The sequence below is a fragment of the Schistosoma haematobium genome, chromosome 2 (assembly GCF_000699445.3).
Source record: "Schistosoma haematobium chromosome 2, whole genome shotgun sequence".
NCBI classification, from domain to species: domain Eukaryota; kingdom Metazoa; phylum Platyhelminthes; class Trematoda; order Strigeidida; family Schistosomatidae; genus Schistosoma; species Schistosoma haematobium.
In genome coordinates, this window is record NC_067197.1 from 31310276 (window position 1) to 31328789 (window position 18514).

General features: G+C 32.8%; 1 protein-coding gene across 1 annotated transcript in view; it reads left to right on the plus strand.

Moving 5' to 3' along the window:
- MS3_00006715 (uncharacterized protein) overlaps nt 1-18514 on the plus strand; it is a 47076-nt gene that overhangs the window by 21579 nt on the left and 6983 nt on the right. Inside the window, exons 7-12 of the mRNA XM_051214936.1 lie at nt 1978-2126; nt 5380-5839; nt 7627-7800; nt 8125-8373; nt 11423-11986; nt 17509-17806. Coding sequence (XP_051068121.1) covers nt 1978-2126; nt 5380-5839; nt 7627-7800; nt 8125-8373; nt 11423-11986; nt 17509-17806 — 1894 coding nt within the window. The remainder of the gene's footprint in view (nt 1-1977; nt 2127-5379; nt 5840-7626; nt 7801-8124; nt 8374-11422; nt 11987-17508; nt 17807-18514) is intronic.

Genomic DNA, 18514 nt, shown 5'->3' on the forward strand with positions numbered 1-18514 from the left:
ATTATTTTCAACACAAATTCCTATCTTTTGCATTACTTTAGAAGTCGAGAAGAACTGGACAGTTGTTTTACTGAAATTTGGGAATAGTAGGCAGTGTAGATAGACTACTTGCAGAATCGTTAGTTCTCTTGAAGACCATAGTATTAACTAACCATTCGCTAATAATTCAATATTCATGTTCCTCTGTATTCCTCGCGATATACCTTGGTCCTCATTTATGTTGTTTGTAATTTACGCTTCTACTGTTTATACATTAACCTACAGGTCATCATTCGTTAAGCAATACTTAGTTAAACTTGAATAGTTATTTTTCAGTTTAGTTATGGATTTCATCATAGAGCGTTAACAGTTTATGAAACTTGGAAAACGGCTAAGCAGTGAATTAATCAAAAATGTGATGAAAACTGTCTTCAATTTGCTTTAATAATTCTCATAAATCGCTGATGTGATGTATTCACTATCATTTTGAGTAAAAATAATTTACTAAAAATATGACGATATAACTAAAACATAGTGAATGATGGAGACAAATCAGTATAATACAGTCACATTGATTTGTAATTCGTCATAATAAATGTGTTAACTGTGAATTTTAATAGTTTCCAGCACAAATTTTAGTTAAAATTAAATCATTTGTATCTTAAGATTATTTTTAAAAGTTCAAAAGACTATAATATAAATGATTTAATAATTTTTTTATAATCTCCAATCATGATATCTATAATTTCTTTCAATCTTTCCTCCGGAATAAACTGAATAATCAAAAAAACAGACTGAACTTTTATCTACTTACATAAACAATAGATCAGATATTAAAGCGTTTTTATTGTGTTTACTCATTTAGGGTACCTAATCAAATAAAAACTACTAATGCATTTAGCTGTGGTAACCAAAATATCAATAAACTGACAACATCAATTTCGGTCATTGATGAAGTTACCGATTCATTCATGTACTTAGAATATATAGTCTAAACGTATGAGGGGATGATAGTTGCATGACTATGAAATAATCTAATCCTTCTTTTTTTTTTACAAAAGAAGTTGATTAAAATCAAACGTCAAAATTAATGAATATATTACCATATGAATGTGCAGATTTCACGTTAAATATTAGTGAATACTTCATTAATCTTGTTTTTTGTTTAGTTAGTGGAATACTTGGACTCCTCTCAGCTATGTGAATAATTTATTTTCTAAACTATGTTTTTAATTACTTGGAATTTTTTCATTTCATAAATTAGCATGTGGATATGAATCAGTTGATAGGCATGATAATGATACTTTTATTGTAAAAAAATGTAATAGTTTAGTGATACAAAAACGCTTTAAGTAAATTATTTTGGACCCCCAGGTAACTACTTTATAATTAATGTACAATGAGAAAAAGCACTTTAAATGAGATGTTTACCTTAAAAAAATAAAACATGAAAAAGTTTGGCTCAAAGTCCAGTACATTAACATATGCTTGATAAATTTCATTGGGATATTATTGTACAATCACATTGAAGGGGGTTTATAACGACAGTATAAAATACCATGAAACGCTGTTTAACACGATTTGACATAAATAAATGTTTGGTTGTTTTGGACTGTTGTAAAGCCATATCATCACTACACGAGTATTCATTACATCCGTAAAGCTATTTGATAAATGGATGAAACAGCTTTAATATGTCACCCAGTCTAAACTCGTTTGCCGTTTGCTCATTGTAACAGTTCAAACTAGACTGTTTCAATGAAAAGTCATAAATTATATCACTCCAGCAGTTCCATAAAAAGTTAGTGATAGTGTAAATACTATATGATTTTGTAAATTGAGCTAGGAGAATCATTCTATGTGCTTAAGTCTAGAAGACTCAAGGTTTTTCTAGCTTTTGTTGGTATAACACTATTATTATTATTATTATCATTATTATTATTATTATTATTATTATCATCATCATTATTATATTCTTTCTTGTGATATTATATGCAGGTAGATTTCATGCGACGGTTCGGAAAACCAGAAACTCTTATACAACAGGCATGTGATATATTAAAACTAATCACTTTGAAAGGTCATCATATATCAGTCGGACTAAAAAATTTCACTGATCTCCAATTTCATTTTATTCTCAAATGGTGGTGAGTTCACAAAACACCTGTTCATCATGTTACATTCTCATTTTATAATTTGTAAGTTACTCTTTCCAGTATTCATAGTTAGTATTCCTGAAAGACTGACACTAGAGAAGAGGCTGCTGGTTATCATGACGCATTTGACATTTGTTTAGTCCTAGTTTTTGTCTCTTCAACGGCCTTGAATCACAATCTCGCCAAGGACCGATCCCGATATTTTTGAGCCTCATCACTTGCGTCTTATCTTCGTATCTCAATGTGAATTGAATAGCCAATACTAGCAAATCTACTTAATACACGACTTAGCGGAAATATCATCTGAAGTTACCGTTAACTAACATGATCGAAATCCACCAGCTAAGAATTTTTGCCTGAAAAGTCAAAAAATAAATTATCGTAAATGTAATTCCAACAGACGATAACCCAAAGTTACGTATTGGAAGATGTAATTTAAACTTAAACGATGTTTACTACTTGGAATGAGTAATTAATTTTGTTTATTTATTTATTTGAACACATGAATATTGGTACAAAGGGGCACCGAATACATATGCGCCACACAACTCACTTGATGTGCATGTGGGCTGTGATACTGTCGGGGTGCCCAGACCGAAGCAGCAGGTTTCCTTAAAAGGCCACTCCAACCTAAAAGTCTTATCCACAAGGAAGTGGAGCAAAGTAAGGAAATGTAGTCCCATGGTAGCCGGTGACCAATAATTGGTTCATACGCCATGCATTTTCTCAGCATCCTGGAGCCCATGTACACCATTGGTTTGGAATCAGGGTTTTCCAACTCCCCTAGATGGATCCTCCATATCGATCAACACGGTTAAGCTGCCGAACATTCGCTTTTTTCCCTTCAATTTCGTAAACAGCACCACCTCCACGAGAAGGCAGAAAGTAGGATATAATTTCATTCAAAGTGTATAAAATATTGTGATAAAAAAATAAACTGCACAACATCTCATGTAAACACGTGAATAGTATTTTTAGCGATTTTTGTTTTCTCTAGTTTAAACACGACCAAACATCCCAATTGTGAGAACATAGCAGCATCTATCTGAACAGTGAATCTTCACAATTGATTGGTCACCGGGTTGTGATCAATGTCATGTGTGTCAAGTTCATATTAGTGAAGCTGGGTGACACGGGATCGAATCTGTCAGGAAGCACCAGTTCCCTCAAGATTACAGGTACACATTGCTGACTAGTGCCAAGTAGCACGAAACCCGGGTTCAGGGTTTCCTGTTGACTACCTCCAACCAATATCTAATCAGTGAATCTTCAATTTAAAAAAATTGTAGAGTGTCTGGAGTATTAATATAAATATTACAACAGAATGTTTAGAGTACAGCATCATCTGAATCCTACTTCCTAAAATATAAGGGCAATCCAATCCCTTTATGTTTAGGGCATAAAATAAATTATTTGCATAACTTCATCCTCTCTACATAGTAGTTCGACTATTACTTCAGTTTAGTTGGATATTAGAGGAATGATTTTAGTTTCTATTCAATTATTTATTTCCTGTTTCATCTCACTAACATTCGGTTAAGAGCACGCGATTTAATGAAGCTTTTACAACAACACCACAGATATTAATAATAATAGTTATAAATCCTTTAAAATATTGCATTAAATTAACTCGTAAATTTTCTGGGTATTTGTTTAATGAAACATGTCTTTTGAATTAAATTACAATTTTTTGTAATTTACATATTCGTTTAGCTAAAAATGTCAACTATCACGTGATTTGGACTGTAGGCACCGAATAAAATTTGTCTGTTTGTACTGTTGCGTTACTCTAACAAAAGTACTTTAAAAATTAAAATACATTTTACTGATTAAATATAAACGAGAACTATGAGCTAAAATTTATGTTTCTTATAATGGAATGTAATATTCCATTGAAGTTACTGATAGATCAACTAAACCCGACCTTTGAAAAATTTAAACCTACAGTTAGCTCATAAAATTAGAAACAAGGTTTGAAATCAGTGATTCGCATTGTATAAAATGGCTGTGTTATAATTCTCTCTTATTACAACCCAGCTATTCCTAATGCTTAGTATTCTTGGACATTAATTCACTCAACAAGTCCCCAAATCAGAACACAGTTGAAAAGGAAAGAGATTATATTCCAAATAATAAGGGTAGATGGTAGTAAGAAACGCAATAAGAAAAACGTTAGTATATTTATAGTTTTTACATGAGAAGATTCTAGGGTGTTCTCCAAGTATCGGCTAGCGCTGATTGGATAAGTATTAGCAAATCATCGTTCACCGACTCAATTGTGCATGGAACATGCTTTAACCCAATCTATTTCTCGCTAACAGGCTGTTACTAAATGCACAGTCATAGAGTTGCTATAATAGTTATAAAAGTATCCATAGGAAGAATTACGAAGCCGCTCTGTTTGGTTCCATAAATCAAAAAAGGAAGTGTCAACTTTATTGAACGAAATTAAGCTCTTGTCAGTGTTGTGATAAGAGTAATTCTTGAATACAACTTAAAAATTGTGAAAACATAAGCTATTGTTTTGAATTCAGTACTACTGAATCTGATCTAAAAAACATGACAATAATATTGGTCTAGACTAATTGGAAATCTAATATATCTAGTTGGCAGGTATCTGACAAAGTATCAGTAATGTTATAGAAACCTGATTTAGTTATCAACAATATAAGTCACCTGTAAATAGATAGTTACATGTTAAAGTACTTCAACAAAGAGTGATATGACACCATTTATTTCACACTTTACATCCCTTAATTTCATTCAGTTCTATTATATTCTATGTTCATCATGTTTACTCATTGATATGTGGGGGAGATTGTTAATGATTGGTTGTATGCTTAGTCAGACATGTAGATAGTTTGATAAGTGTCAGATGAGTTATATATTCCCCTATCCTTATTATTGTTTCTCACTTATTATTGATTGTTCATTGCTGTTGGATTGTGTCAGGTTTCGGTGTGCATATACATTACGTTTTGGTCAGACTAATCATGTGTTCTTGATCTGAGTTGTGTTGAAGTCCTGTAGAATAGACACTGGGAGGGAACCTAGTGTAGATATTCGTCTAAGGTAAATTAACGTCCCATACGTGTAAACATGGAAACCAAACCGTTATAACATTAGACGAAGTAAAACCGAGCGTTATAACAGTTAACTTTTTCTGTCTGTATATGTTCAATACTATAATATGATTGGAAATTATGTTACACTTTAATGAATTGTTTTTCTTTCAATCACTTAGCCCATTAGCTGATACTAAAGATGATCGGATGTTGTTTTACAATTTATCAACTATTCAATTAAACAATTTCCTAGATGAACAAAGACAAAGAACTTCAAGTGTTAAAATGATATTAAATGAAGGAGAGATAAATGATTATTCATCACCCAAAATGGATTATTCTAATATTAAACGATATCATACAAATTTAATATCATCTGAATTCGATAATAGATATAATGAACCACAACAACTTCGTCATCATTATCATCATCATCATCAACAACAATTAACTAATTTAATAAAAACTGAGACATGTTCCAGTGAGTTTATTATTCCACAAGATAATTCAGATTCTAGTGATTTAGAAAATAAAGGAAGTGTAACAATCCTAACAGTCCGGTCTAATAGAAGGACCCCTAGTCGGTATGGTGAACAGAATAAATGTCACTCAAAACTTCCGAAGTGGATTTCTTTGCCAGTAAGTTGATTGCATATATATATAATTTTAGCGAAATTTTAGTTTCAAAAGCTATTTAATGGCGATTTTAACTGGTATAATTTGATAAACTAACTTGATTGCATGAGATGGTAACAGCTTCCATACATAAATATGTTTCAATAACTGTGTTCAGCTTCCAGAGAAATCCAATGAGGATGTGTCATCACATCACGAGGAACCTTTCGAAATTTCGATAAATTATGTCTTATGGTATTGATCACACCTTACGTTCGTGAATATTAACGAGGTTGGAAAAGAATAATGTCGATTTTGACTACCACTAAACTGATTGCCGTTTCTTCCCAATCGGGGTTTGCTCAGAGTGTTCATCCTTGGGTCCTCATCCCAGAATCGAACCGGTGACCTTCGGTCTCATTCTTGAATACTAGACCTCTGAGCCGGTATCAAACTATTGAAGTTAAAATATTGGTTTCCAATTCATTGGTCTGGAGGTAAACCGTCCAAGTGCGAGACTGAAGGTCTTCAATTCGATCCCCAGATGCAGGATCAAGGATACACACTACATAAAGACCCCTGTTTGGAAGAACTAATCGTCCAGTTCATCCAAGTTTTTATTCGTAGTCTAATTAAGGTCATTTCGTGATTTAAACGGTGGAAATAACACTATCTTCACAAACCTTCTACACGTTGTTAAAATCCTGACAACAGTATGTTAAAAAACAAACCATTAGTCCACTGTTCGATGCGATAATTTTTCTAAACAAATCATTTATCATGGGATCTATGTGAAACAGAATAGTTTGAGTCGTTTCATAGATATGCATTACTTTACGCTGTCACATTTTATGACATTATTGAAGAAAACAATTGACAAGAAAAATAGATCTAAAAGAAGAAAATGAACAACGCGATCTTCAATAAGCAATGTTGTTTAGAGCATCTGAACATAGACCAGTGATAACCATATCCGTTCTATTGCAATTGGTATTTAGTAATGTTAACCACGTTTTTTCAACTCATATGGTACATTTCAAGAACTGCAGCTGGAATATACTTTTAGACATGAATAACACCAGCTTCCTGAACGGATTAGTTTTAACGCTAACTACTCTTAATTTTCGTGAATATAATTACAGACTACTCATTATCACTTGTTAGATTAGATCATATAATCCAGAAAGCTCACTGACAATCAGGTTAAGACGTAACTGACGTATTTCTACATGGAAAGCCACATCCTCCTCCTCCTCCAATAGACGGCTTCGTTACTCAAATACAGATGCTCAGTACACAGCCACTGTCTTTGCAGACAGTTATTCGTTTTAAGTGGGCTGATAAGCTACGTTATTTCTAACTGATTAACAGTAATTTTTGTGCCTATCCTATAATAAACACATTGGATGATTAATTAACTTCAATTAACTAACAAGCGAAGCTACTAAAGGCTTTGATTAGAAAAAAAGTAACATTATTGTTTAAACTAAATCAACTTCCATGATATACAAAATTAACGTATGGTTGATCAGTTTCATCTCATCTTGTTTGATATGAGTCTACAAATGCGAACGTACAGCTTAAGTAAATGATTTAGTCAAAAGAATTTCCTCTCTGAATTATCTGTATTTAGATCCACTGACACAATGGGTTACTTTAGTTATCTGTAACATCATGACTTCATAGATTTTAATTTACTTATGTATTATTCACATAACCGATTATGATATTTAAAATAACTGTAAAATATGTGTTATTATAATTGCTACTTTATTGTTCAAAATCTCTATTTTCCAAATTTATATTAATAGGATCTTGAAACCCATGAGCTGAGTGAACCAGAATTGATGTCACCAGAAATCAGAATAATTACCGTACGTACTCATCAGAATCACGAAAACAGAGGTCATCAAAATAACTATGTTGATATTGCAGACACCAACATTATTAATACTACAAATAGTCATAATAATTATTATGATAACGTAAGTGAACAGAGGAAGTTGTATGACCTTATTCATATTTTTTTCGAAGTTAAATTACATAACAAACTGAGAACCATTGAAAAATAGATAGCACACGGCAGTTTTATTTTCTTAGTTTGCATCCTTAAAGTACTTTGCACACGTGTCCCTCCAAACAGGTGATTGCTCTCACAATTTTCCACTAGCAATGTTTCATTTTTGTCAAAGGTTAGCCAGCTGATATAGGTTGATGATGACGACCACTTTCTAAGTAAACCATCATGATCCATACTTATTTAAATGGTTGAAACAGTCATTGTTCTCTTTTCGCTTTTCAAAACTTAGATGGACAATCATACCTATATTTCCGAATCAAGTACACAAGACATAGAACTAACGCAAGAAAGACAAACAGAACAACCAGTACCTATCAACGATAGAACATCTGTGAAAATCAATACAATACAAACAGCAGAATCGAGATTGTTGATATCAAAACCTACAAATAACCAATTATCTGAACATTTAAGTAAATTAAAAGACAAAGTTGATATTAAAATAAGAATACATGATGATCCTACAGGATTACTCAAAGTAAGAGAGATTAATTTTTTTTCATCATTTACCTTTAACACACTGACAATTATATTGAAGTAAAGTTACTTTTTAGATGGCATCGCCCTTTAGTTACTAATTATTCTATTGATAACACTTAATGTCCAATTACAATATCAATTGTTGTCTATTATTATTATTATTATTATTATTATTATTATTATTACTATTATTGTTATTATTATTAATGGCTTTATTCAATATTATATTTTGGTACAATATAGAATGGATAAATCACTTGCTTCGACAAAAATCTACTCGCTGAATGATAAATATTTCAATTCATTTTTTAACATAGTTATTAATAACAAAGCCTTGAGACGTGAATTTACCCATGTATCGTATTCACTAGAATAATGATGAGGAGGGAGGTTAGATTATGGGAATTGTTTTACATTAACCCAGATTATAGTCATAAACTGATGAAGTTAGGCGTGAATTTATTACTACACAGGCATGTACCCTGAAACATTGCTGGTATTTTATTATTATTATTATTATTATTATTATTAGATTTATAAGTTCTTAGATAAATAGAGCCCTGTCTACATATTATTTGTTGTTATACACCATTATACGTTTCCAAACAAATAAGATTGCGAAGATATCTGTGTTTAGTGATAGTGACTGAGGTCAGTGGTTGGAAACTCCAGGCTGCAAGTCTCAGATGTATCCACAACGGTCAGGTGAACTCTTTAACCCCTTTCGAGCTTGGACACCAGTATACCTTCACACATACCGTTCCATTTTGTCCTTTTGAAGCATATTCTCTATGTCCAGTATTTCTTATTATCATTGCTACTACATCATACCTATCTCTTTTGTAATTCATCTCATTGTGCTTATGTAAAATAGGTAACTTGGGCCAAGGCATAACAGTGCCAGGTTTTACCTTGATGATTATGAATTAACTAGGTGACGGTAGATGATTGCCTAGCTGTACAGGGAATTAGTTAAGACAGGCTAATACTCACTGCAAACTTATGACATTTTACTGTAATACTATCAAACCGTTGTTTTATAAGCACACATTCTTGAAAGTGTGAGTGAAAAATGAATTATATTACATCGGTATGATAATTAACAAAACATGTAGTTGCATTTTTACAATTGTAAATATATATATATATATATATAGCAGTTGTACATATAATTAACAGTTATCACAAATAATAGCCGCCTATTTGTTCAATGTTTACTTCAAATAAATATGTGCTTTTACTTTTTTCTAAATATGAGACATCAAAGAAACAATTTGCCTTAAAATCACAACAATATAAAACAAGCGACAAAAATAACAAAATGTTTCAATATGAAATTTTCTATTTTTTTTTTCATTTCTTTAAGTATTTTTGAAGATTTTTCTTTGAAACTGTATTTATAGAAATTACCAATTTTAACAATGAAATAAAAACTCATAATTATTTGAGCTTAATTTATAAAATACACTTTTTATTCTGTTTAAATTTAGTTGTTTTTTTTTTTTTGTTGTTGTTGAAATAAAACTAAAATCTGAACACACAACTATAAATCATTCTAAGGACAATGATCGTAAACTATACATTATGAAGTATTTCATAATGTTTACCAAAAATCATTATATGTTTACTATCAATAATTGATTGTACATTAAAATGGATAATGATCATGTTAGCCAAAACAGTAATGAAACTTTAAGGATCAAAGTATTCAGCTAAAAGAACTTAACATCATTAAACATTTATCTAAGCTACATATATTTAATATTTCAATAACTCTTTCATTGATGACTATGTGTATTTAAAATTTCTCCTAAACCAAAAAAAAAGAAAATGCTTGAATACACAACCAAATATTCCTTTATAATTATATGATATTTGTTTTTACTGACTGTTTTAGGAAATGTATTACTATCTTTTAAGAATTATAGAGTTTACATTGATTAGATTATGGAATTTGTATATATTGTTATATCCAGACGAGAAATATGAATGGTAACTTTTGAAAACTATTTATGGAGTAATACGATACATATATTTTTACTGTATAATTGTTAAGTAGCTAAACAATGCATAATCATGTTCCTCTTGTTATAAGCTTTATTTTGACCCATAAACTATTATTATACGATTTACCGTTTTTTAGTTCTGCTCAGTCTATTAATTAGTCTTCAATATTCACAGCCACTTTAAGCTAAAACTTATACAAATGTTATTTTCTATTTTATGGTATGATTTGGTCTGTTTGGTTTCTGTATAAACCCAGTATGCTTGAAATACAGGATTCATGTCACAGAGACTGAGATTGGTGTTCTGGACTTAAGAGGCAAGGCTAGGCAGGATACAGGACCGATAAGAACTGTATACTGCTCGTACGGGTTTTATGGGTCATTGATCTGGTCGATAAGTCACTGTTCTCTAATTGGCGGTGTCATTACGTTACATGTTAATAGGGCAAAGGGCCACATGTTATAACATACGTATATATATATATATATATATATATATATATATATATATACTTTTGAATGAACAGACTGATATATTTTAAAAATAATATAAATTTGTACTCTGTAGTGTCACAACTAGATCTACAAGGTAATAAATAGCTTAGTAGTTGAAATGGTTCGATATACATTGATTAAAACTCTACTTCACCAAAAATCAGTTTTAGTAGACAAATAGTACTTATCAATAAACCTTAGAAAATGTGGTTCAAAGCAGATTACGTCAGTCTGGTAAATGAATTAAAATGGAATGTATTGTACTTAATATTCATCAAGAATTGCAATAAATTTACAATAATATGGAACATTTTTAAGCCATTTAAGTACTTGTCATTCAGATGTTCAATTATAAATAAATTATTTAAATCTACTGAAATGATATTAATAATAAATTGTTCTTGTCTTTCTAAAATACAAAGTCACATTATTGATGGAAGATGAAAATGACTTAAAATTTTACTATATTTTGATTATAATTGTTGTTTCTTGCCGGTATTATTCAATTAAAATTAATGATTATTAATTACATCAATTAAATTTTAGGATTTAGATAAGGCTATTACAAACCTTGTTAAACAATTAGAGAACAATTCATATTGGTTTAATCAACTTTACGTTTCAAATAAAGCTCAAAATCCGAAATCCATTATTTCTTCACCAGTAAAACCAATGGAGAAAAATATTGACGAAAAAAACACTCTGAAATCCTTATGGGAATCATTGGCGTTTTTAGATGAACCAGAAAAATCGTTTGATGGTTATATTGAAGACGGATCAACATCATCTATATCAGGTTCTTCCCATTCAGTTAGAGTTTTTGAAAAGACAAATATTTATACATGTGATAGTGATCAGATTATCAAAACTACAGGTTGGACGCAATTAGATTTAGCATTGATATGGCATTTGAACTATACCATACGTTTACTTGACAAAGTGTATCCTGATCACTTGTATGTAAGCAGCTCACAAACATTATTATCAGCTCAGTCGTCTGTTTCTGATGTTTCTGACAAAACAATAAACAACTATACACACAATGGATCATTGAGTTCAGTGCGTAACTCAGTTCATTCAGCTTGGTCTACCTTGCCTTTATTAGAGCAGGTCAGTAATATTTTTAAACTGTGATGACCATCTATATTTAATTTTTAGGTATATTACTACTTTCAATATTAGGTCCTTGTCTTCGTGGCTCTATCGTACATCCAAGAAAACAATATTATACACTAAGTAATTAATAGTTGTCGAAATGGCCACGTAGGTCAACTAATTTGTTTGATGCGCTGTTCATCTGACAGAAATGAAAACATCGCCTTAAATTGTGACCAGTCATTATCTAGAAACCTTCAATTTGGACTTTTCAAACTGTATTGATACTAATATGATGGTCCTAACTAAAAAATGTGCCAGAAATATTCGGAACAAATATAAATTTACACCTAAAACGTATCTATCATAAGAAAGTAAAAACGCTGATCACAATTTTTCAAAACCTAATATACATGATAAAAAAAACTGGTTTATGTATCGGGCCGACTGTCAATTATTTCATGTATCATTGTTCTATCGGTTACGTTTGATGCTCCTTCCAACCCACCGGTCCACAACTTAGCGTGAAGCGTTCCATATTTTCTCAAGATTAGACTTTCCATCTCAGAGAGCAATACACCAACGAAAATATTCAGCTTAACTGCAAATCTCCATTATTTCGTATTGATATATATATAATTACTTTTTGTAAATTGCAATGATTTTTACGTGTGATTTAGATTTTTGTTTTATCTCTTTACCTAAATTATTGCTCTCTCATATTGAGTAACAAAAATACACAAACATGCATACAAATACACTAGGCAAACATATACGTGAAAACAGTGCACCATCTGTTACGCATTCTCTATGGTCGAAATCAATAATTCCATGTAATGCAACTAATTTGTTGTTGTTTGTCTTTACAAAGACAAATGTAAACAATGAGAGATTAAAATTGACAGTGAGAAATATATATATATATATATATATATATATATATATTATTACATTTGATTTAAGTATAAATAATCAATAGGTGATTACTAAAAAAGGATCATATTTCATACTGGACTGCATTTATTTATAAGAATCTAAAAAAACACAATATACTTAGAAAGTTTACTGACGAACATTAGTTGAACTCGTTTTTAGAACGAATAAATGGCTTCAGCATTTTTATATTCTTTACGGTATACAGTTTAAGTAACCCATTAATATATGGGATGAAAGATGATCAAAAAACGCTTTCATCGTTTCTTGATTTGAAAATTGCGAAACTTCAACTTCAAAGGTTAACTATATACATAGATTGCTTGTATTTCATCATAGATGAATTGAACATATTGCTTGTGTACTCTGAGACTGACGATTGAGGATCTTTGAGATTAAGCTTAACGTAATGATAAAAGGAGTAAATTACTGATAAATGCCTTAAACACAAGTAGTTTAGGTGCTTAGGATATTCGTTAGGCAGCAAAAGCTATGGCTTCCTCCTGGGTGTTACACCAAATGACATTAAAGTAGATTTTAGAAAGGACATATTCTCTTTGATTACGGCATAGGCATCAATCTATGAAGTAGTCTGTTATTATTATACGCTTTTGAAAAGTAACTGATTGTTGGAAAACGTAGCCCTCATTGTTTACAATGGCACAGAAGCATTCACATATTTATCTTTCTCCAAATCTTGAGTACAATACTATTTCATACATGACATTATTCGATTTCATTCTCTTTTTGTGCATGACATTATGTTTAGTTTATCACAACGATTTATATTATTATTACGGCGTGAACAATCTTTATGTACGTAAAGTGGTCTAAGAAACTCCGCCTGGGGCCCTTCCGGAGGATACTGCCGGTCCCAAGCCCGGATAAAGGAGGAGGGTTGTGCATAGTGTTAGCGGCTCGATCCCGTAGAAAACTAACTCGCCAAAAAAGGCTAACCAGAAATAAATTATTCATACCATTTAAACTCTGCCCTGGGAATTAGGTCTTTATTTAGAAGAGTAATGATGTCTCATGGTGAAAGCCAAGTTCCTTCGGAAGTCACGAGGCCGGTGCCCCTTCTGACAACTAGAGCAACCATTTATTTAAGTGCATGGAATGCTCGTACAATGTGGGAGAACGGGAGAGTCTTCCGAATTGCGGCTGGACAACAACGACTAGATTCAGGGGAGCTTCTGTTATACTCCAGCCATGAAGAAGAAAATGCCCCACATACACAACGAGTTGCACTGGTGCTGTCCGAAAAAGCACAAAATACACTTATAGGATGGGAATCTCATGGACCAAGGATCATCAAAGCCTCCTTCAAAACAAAGAAAGAGGGCATTACAATGAAATTCATCCAATACTATGCGCCTACCAACAACTACAATGATGACGTTAAAGATCAATTCTACAATAGGCTGCAGTCTATTGTCGAGAAGTGCCCAACAAAGGACCTGACCATTCTGACGGGAGACCCAAATATCAAGGTTGGAACGGACAACACCGGATATGAAGACATCATGGGACGGCACGAACTGGGAGAGAGAAAAGAAAATGGGGAGAGATTTGTAAACCTATGTGCCTTCAATAAACTGGTGGCACTGTATTCCCACATAAACACATTCACAAAACCACATAGACTTCACCGGATCAAACCACTCAGTATCAAATCGACCATATCTGCATCAGCAAAAACTTCAGGAGGACAGTGGAGGATGTGAGAACCAAGAGAGGAGCTGATATAGCATCAGATCATAACTTGCTAGTCGCCAAGATGAAATCGAAACTCAAGAAGTGCTGGACAACGAGCGGACAATATCACGAAAGTTCAACACGGCTTTTTTCGGGATACTGACAAACTCAACAAATTCAAGATAGCCCTCTGCAATAAGTTCCAGGCCCTTCATGATCTAGTCAATGAAAACTACTATGGAAAGCAACTGGAATGGGATAAAAGAGACGATCACTTCAACATGTCATGAGGTTCTGGGCCACAAGAAGCACCATCATAAGGAATGGATCACTGTTGATAAGATTCAAGAAAGGAGAAACAAGAAGGCAGCAATCAATACCAGTCGAACATGAGCAGAAAAAGCCAAGGCACAAGCTGAATACACAGAAGTAAACAAACAAGTGAAGAGGAGCATCAGAACCGACAAACGTAAATATGTGAAAGATCTAACAATGACGGCGGAAAAGGCTGCAAGAGAAGGAAACATGAGACAACTGTATGACACGACAAAGAAACTCTCTGGAAATCACCACAAACCAGAACGAAAAGTGAAAAGCAAGGAAGGCGAGGTAATCACCAACATTGAAGAGCAACGAAACAGGTGGGTAGAACACTTCAAAGAACTCTTGAATCGACCAGCACCACTGAACCCACCCGACATCGAAGCAGCACCCACAGACCTCTCAATCAATGTTGGCCCACCAACAATTGAAGAAATCAGCATGGCCATCAGACAAATCAAGAGTGGCAAAGCAGCAGGACCAGACAACATTCCAGCAGAGGCACTAAAGGCAGACGTAGCGGCAACTGCAAGGATACTCCACATTCTCTTCAATAAGATTTGGGATGAGGAACAAGTACCAAAAGACTGGAAAGAAGGACTACTGATCAAAATACCGAAGAAAGGCGATCTCAGCAAGTGTGATAACTACAGGGGCATCACTCTTCTCTCAATACCGGGAAAAGTCTTCAACAGGGTATTGTTAAACAGGATGAAGGACTCAGTAAACGCCCAACTTCGAGACCAACAGGGTGGATTCCGTAAGGATCGATCGTTTACAGACCAAATTGCAACTCTATGTATCATTGTGGAACAATCAATTGAATGGAATTCATCACTGTACATCAACTTCATTGACTACGAGAAATCATTTGATAGCGTGGACAGAACAACACTATGGAAGCTTCTTCGATACTACGGTGTGACTCAGACGATAGTCAATATCATACGGAATTCATATGATGGATTAAACTGCAAAATCATGCATGGAGGATAATTGACAGACTCGTTCGAAGTAAAGACTGGTGTCAGGCAAGGTTGCTTACTCTCACCCTTTCTCTTTCTCCTGGTGATCGGCTGGATCATGAAGACATCAACATCTGAAAGGAAACTCGGGATACAGTGGACATCTAGGCTGCAGCTGGACGATCTAGACTTCTCAGATGATCTGGTCCTCCTATCGCAATCGCAACAACAAATGCAAGAGAAGACGACCAGTGCAGCAGTAGCCTCAGCAGCAGTAGGTCTGAATATACACAAAGGGAAAAGCAAGATTCTCCGATACAACACAGCATGCACCAATCCAGTCACAATTGAAGGAGAAGATTTGGATGATGTAAAAACCTTTACATATTTAGGCAGCATCATTGATGAACATGGTGGATCTAGTGCAGATGTGAAGGCGGATCGGTGAGGCAAGAGCAGTATATTTACAACTGAAGAACATCTGGAACTCAAAGCAACTGTCAACCAACACCAAGGTCAGGATTTTCAATACAAATGTCAAGACAGTTCTACTGTATGGGGTGGAAACCTGGAGAACTACGAAAGCCATCATCCAGAAGATACAGGTGTTTATTAACAGTTGTCTACTCAAAAAACATCTGTGTTACAAGGCAAGCTCTCACATGGAATCCTCAAGGCCAAAGGAGACTAGGGTGACCAAGGAACACATCACACAGAGAAATCGAGACAGACATGACAGAAATGAACAATAATTGGATAAAAGTAGAAAGGAAGCCCCAGGATAGAGTGGGATGGAGAATGTTGGTCGGCAGCCTGTGCTTCATTGGGAGTAACAGGCGTGAGTTAGTGGTCTAAGACGATACACATTTGTTCAAGTCGTATCAGTGATCAAATTACGGTAGTGATTATTAAGTAATACTAATAAGATTAATCAACTACGACAACCGTTACAATATGTACCACAATTAATACTATTCAAATGCGTGGATATACTACTTATACGGATACGTAGCTCAATTGTCTAAGTAATGTAAACGTTGAAAACGATATCACTCCTGAAAAAAATTAGTGAGAACTATTGCGAACAAAATTTTGTTTCCGATGCAGCCATTTGGAAATTCGTGCAATTAATAAATATATAACACAAAGAATTAAAATTTTTCAGCATAACTTCTTTTTTAGTCGGCACTCACCAAAAAGATGTTTTCCCAATCTTATATTTGAATTTGAATTAAGATTAATATTATTAATAACCTATTAATAGATCAGTTTTTGTATGTAATGTACTTTGTTCCGTATGAGTTCTTTACCATGAGACTAAACAATCCTATGAACTGGAATTCTCTGAACTTTGAAATTATTTTGTAAAAGAACTTAAAGAAATATCATGTATGATGCGGAAATAATGAAAAATAGGAAACATCTTCCTGAATATCAAAATGGACATAAACATTTTTTGATATATATTCAATAAGTTAAAAATTCTATTTTTATTGTGAAGTGACTTTATTTTGTAACAAACAAATATGCATCTAAACTTTTGATAAAGAAAGATATTTATCACACATTAATGAAAAATTAAATTGAAAATAAGTGAAAAAATCCTTATTATTACTTTTGTAGGTAGAATTCTTTAATGAGGTTGAGAGCCTCTGTCAGGGAATTATTGATGATCTACAAACAGTTGAATCTAACTATTTATTGAAAGTTTGTGGGGATGGAAAACCATACTCTACTTTAAGGTTTACATGTTTTCTTTCGAAGTTAATTTGGCCTGTAGAAAATAATAACACTGTAACTTTGTCAGATGATTTATCTTCACCACAAATCATTTTTGATCGTGATGCATTTCGTGAAACTTTACTAAGATTTTATGAAAAGGATGTGGTTCCTAGATGGTCGAAAGATATGGCTAACGGAGGTAAGGAATATTCAGATTTATGTTAACAAATTTGGAAATAGTTTTTTTTGCATTGTTAAAAACATCTAAAGAATTTTTACTATATAAGCCTCTACTTAAAAAACTTTATTCCTCAACGTATACACAAATTTTAAGTATTCATTTATAGGAAAGAGCGTCTAGCTCCTTAACAGTAACTTGTATTTTATTAAATAAGTTCTATTTTATTCAGAATGAGCATTTATTTTGTTTGTGACTAATCAACTAAACGTATATTCATTAGTCTATTAACACTTATGCATCGAATTATTATTATTATTGATATTTGAGGTAGCATTGCTAAATTAACACCTTACGCACGTCAAGTTTTATGTATATAATCTACAGTTAATGGAACTTGGAACCCAGTTAACTGAAATTCCCAAAAGTGCCAAAAATCTTTAAGTCTTTCGTCTACCAGTTTGTAGTTACTACATCATACATACTGTTATTTTTAATTTTCTAGGCTTGAATATATGAAAAGGGATCTCCCTTCAAATGGTTTGTATAGTAATTAATAATAATAATAGTGATAACCTCCCTCATACCGCTAACAGCTACAGGAGACCTATTACAAAATGTAGATTGTGGACGAAATATCTATCCATATGAGCGTCAAGCTTTATAAATCTGAATTAATTTGTTAGTGTTAATAGTTACAATATGTGGGAAGTTTTAAAACAAAAAATG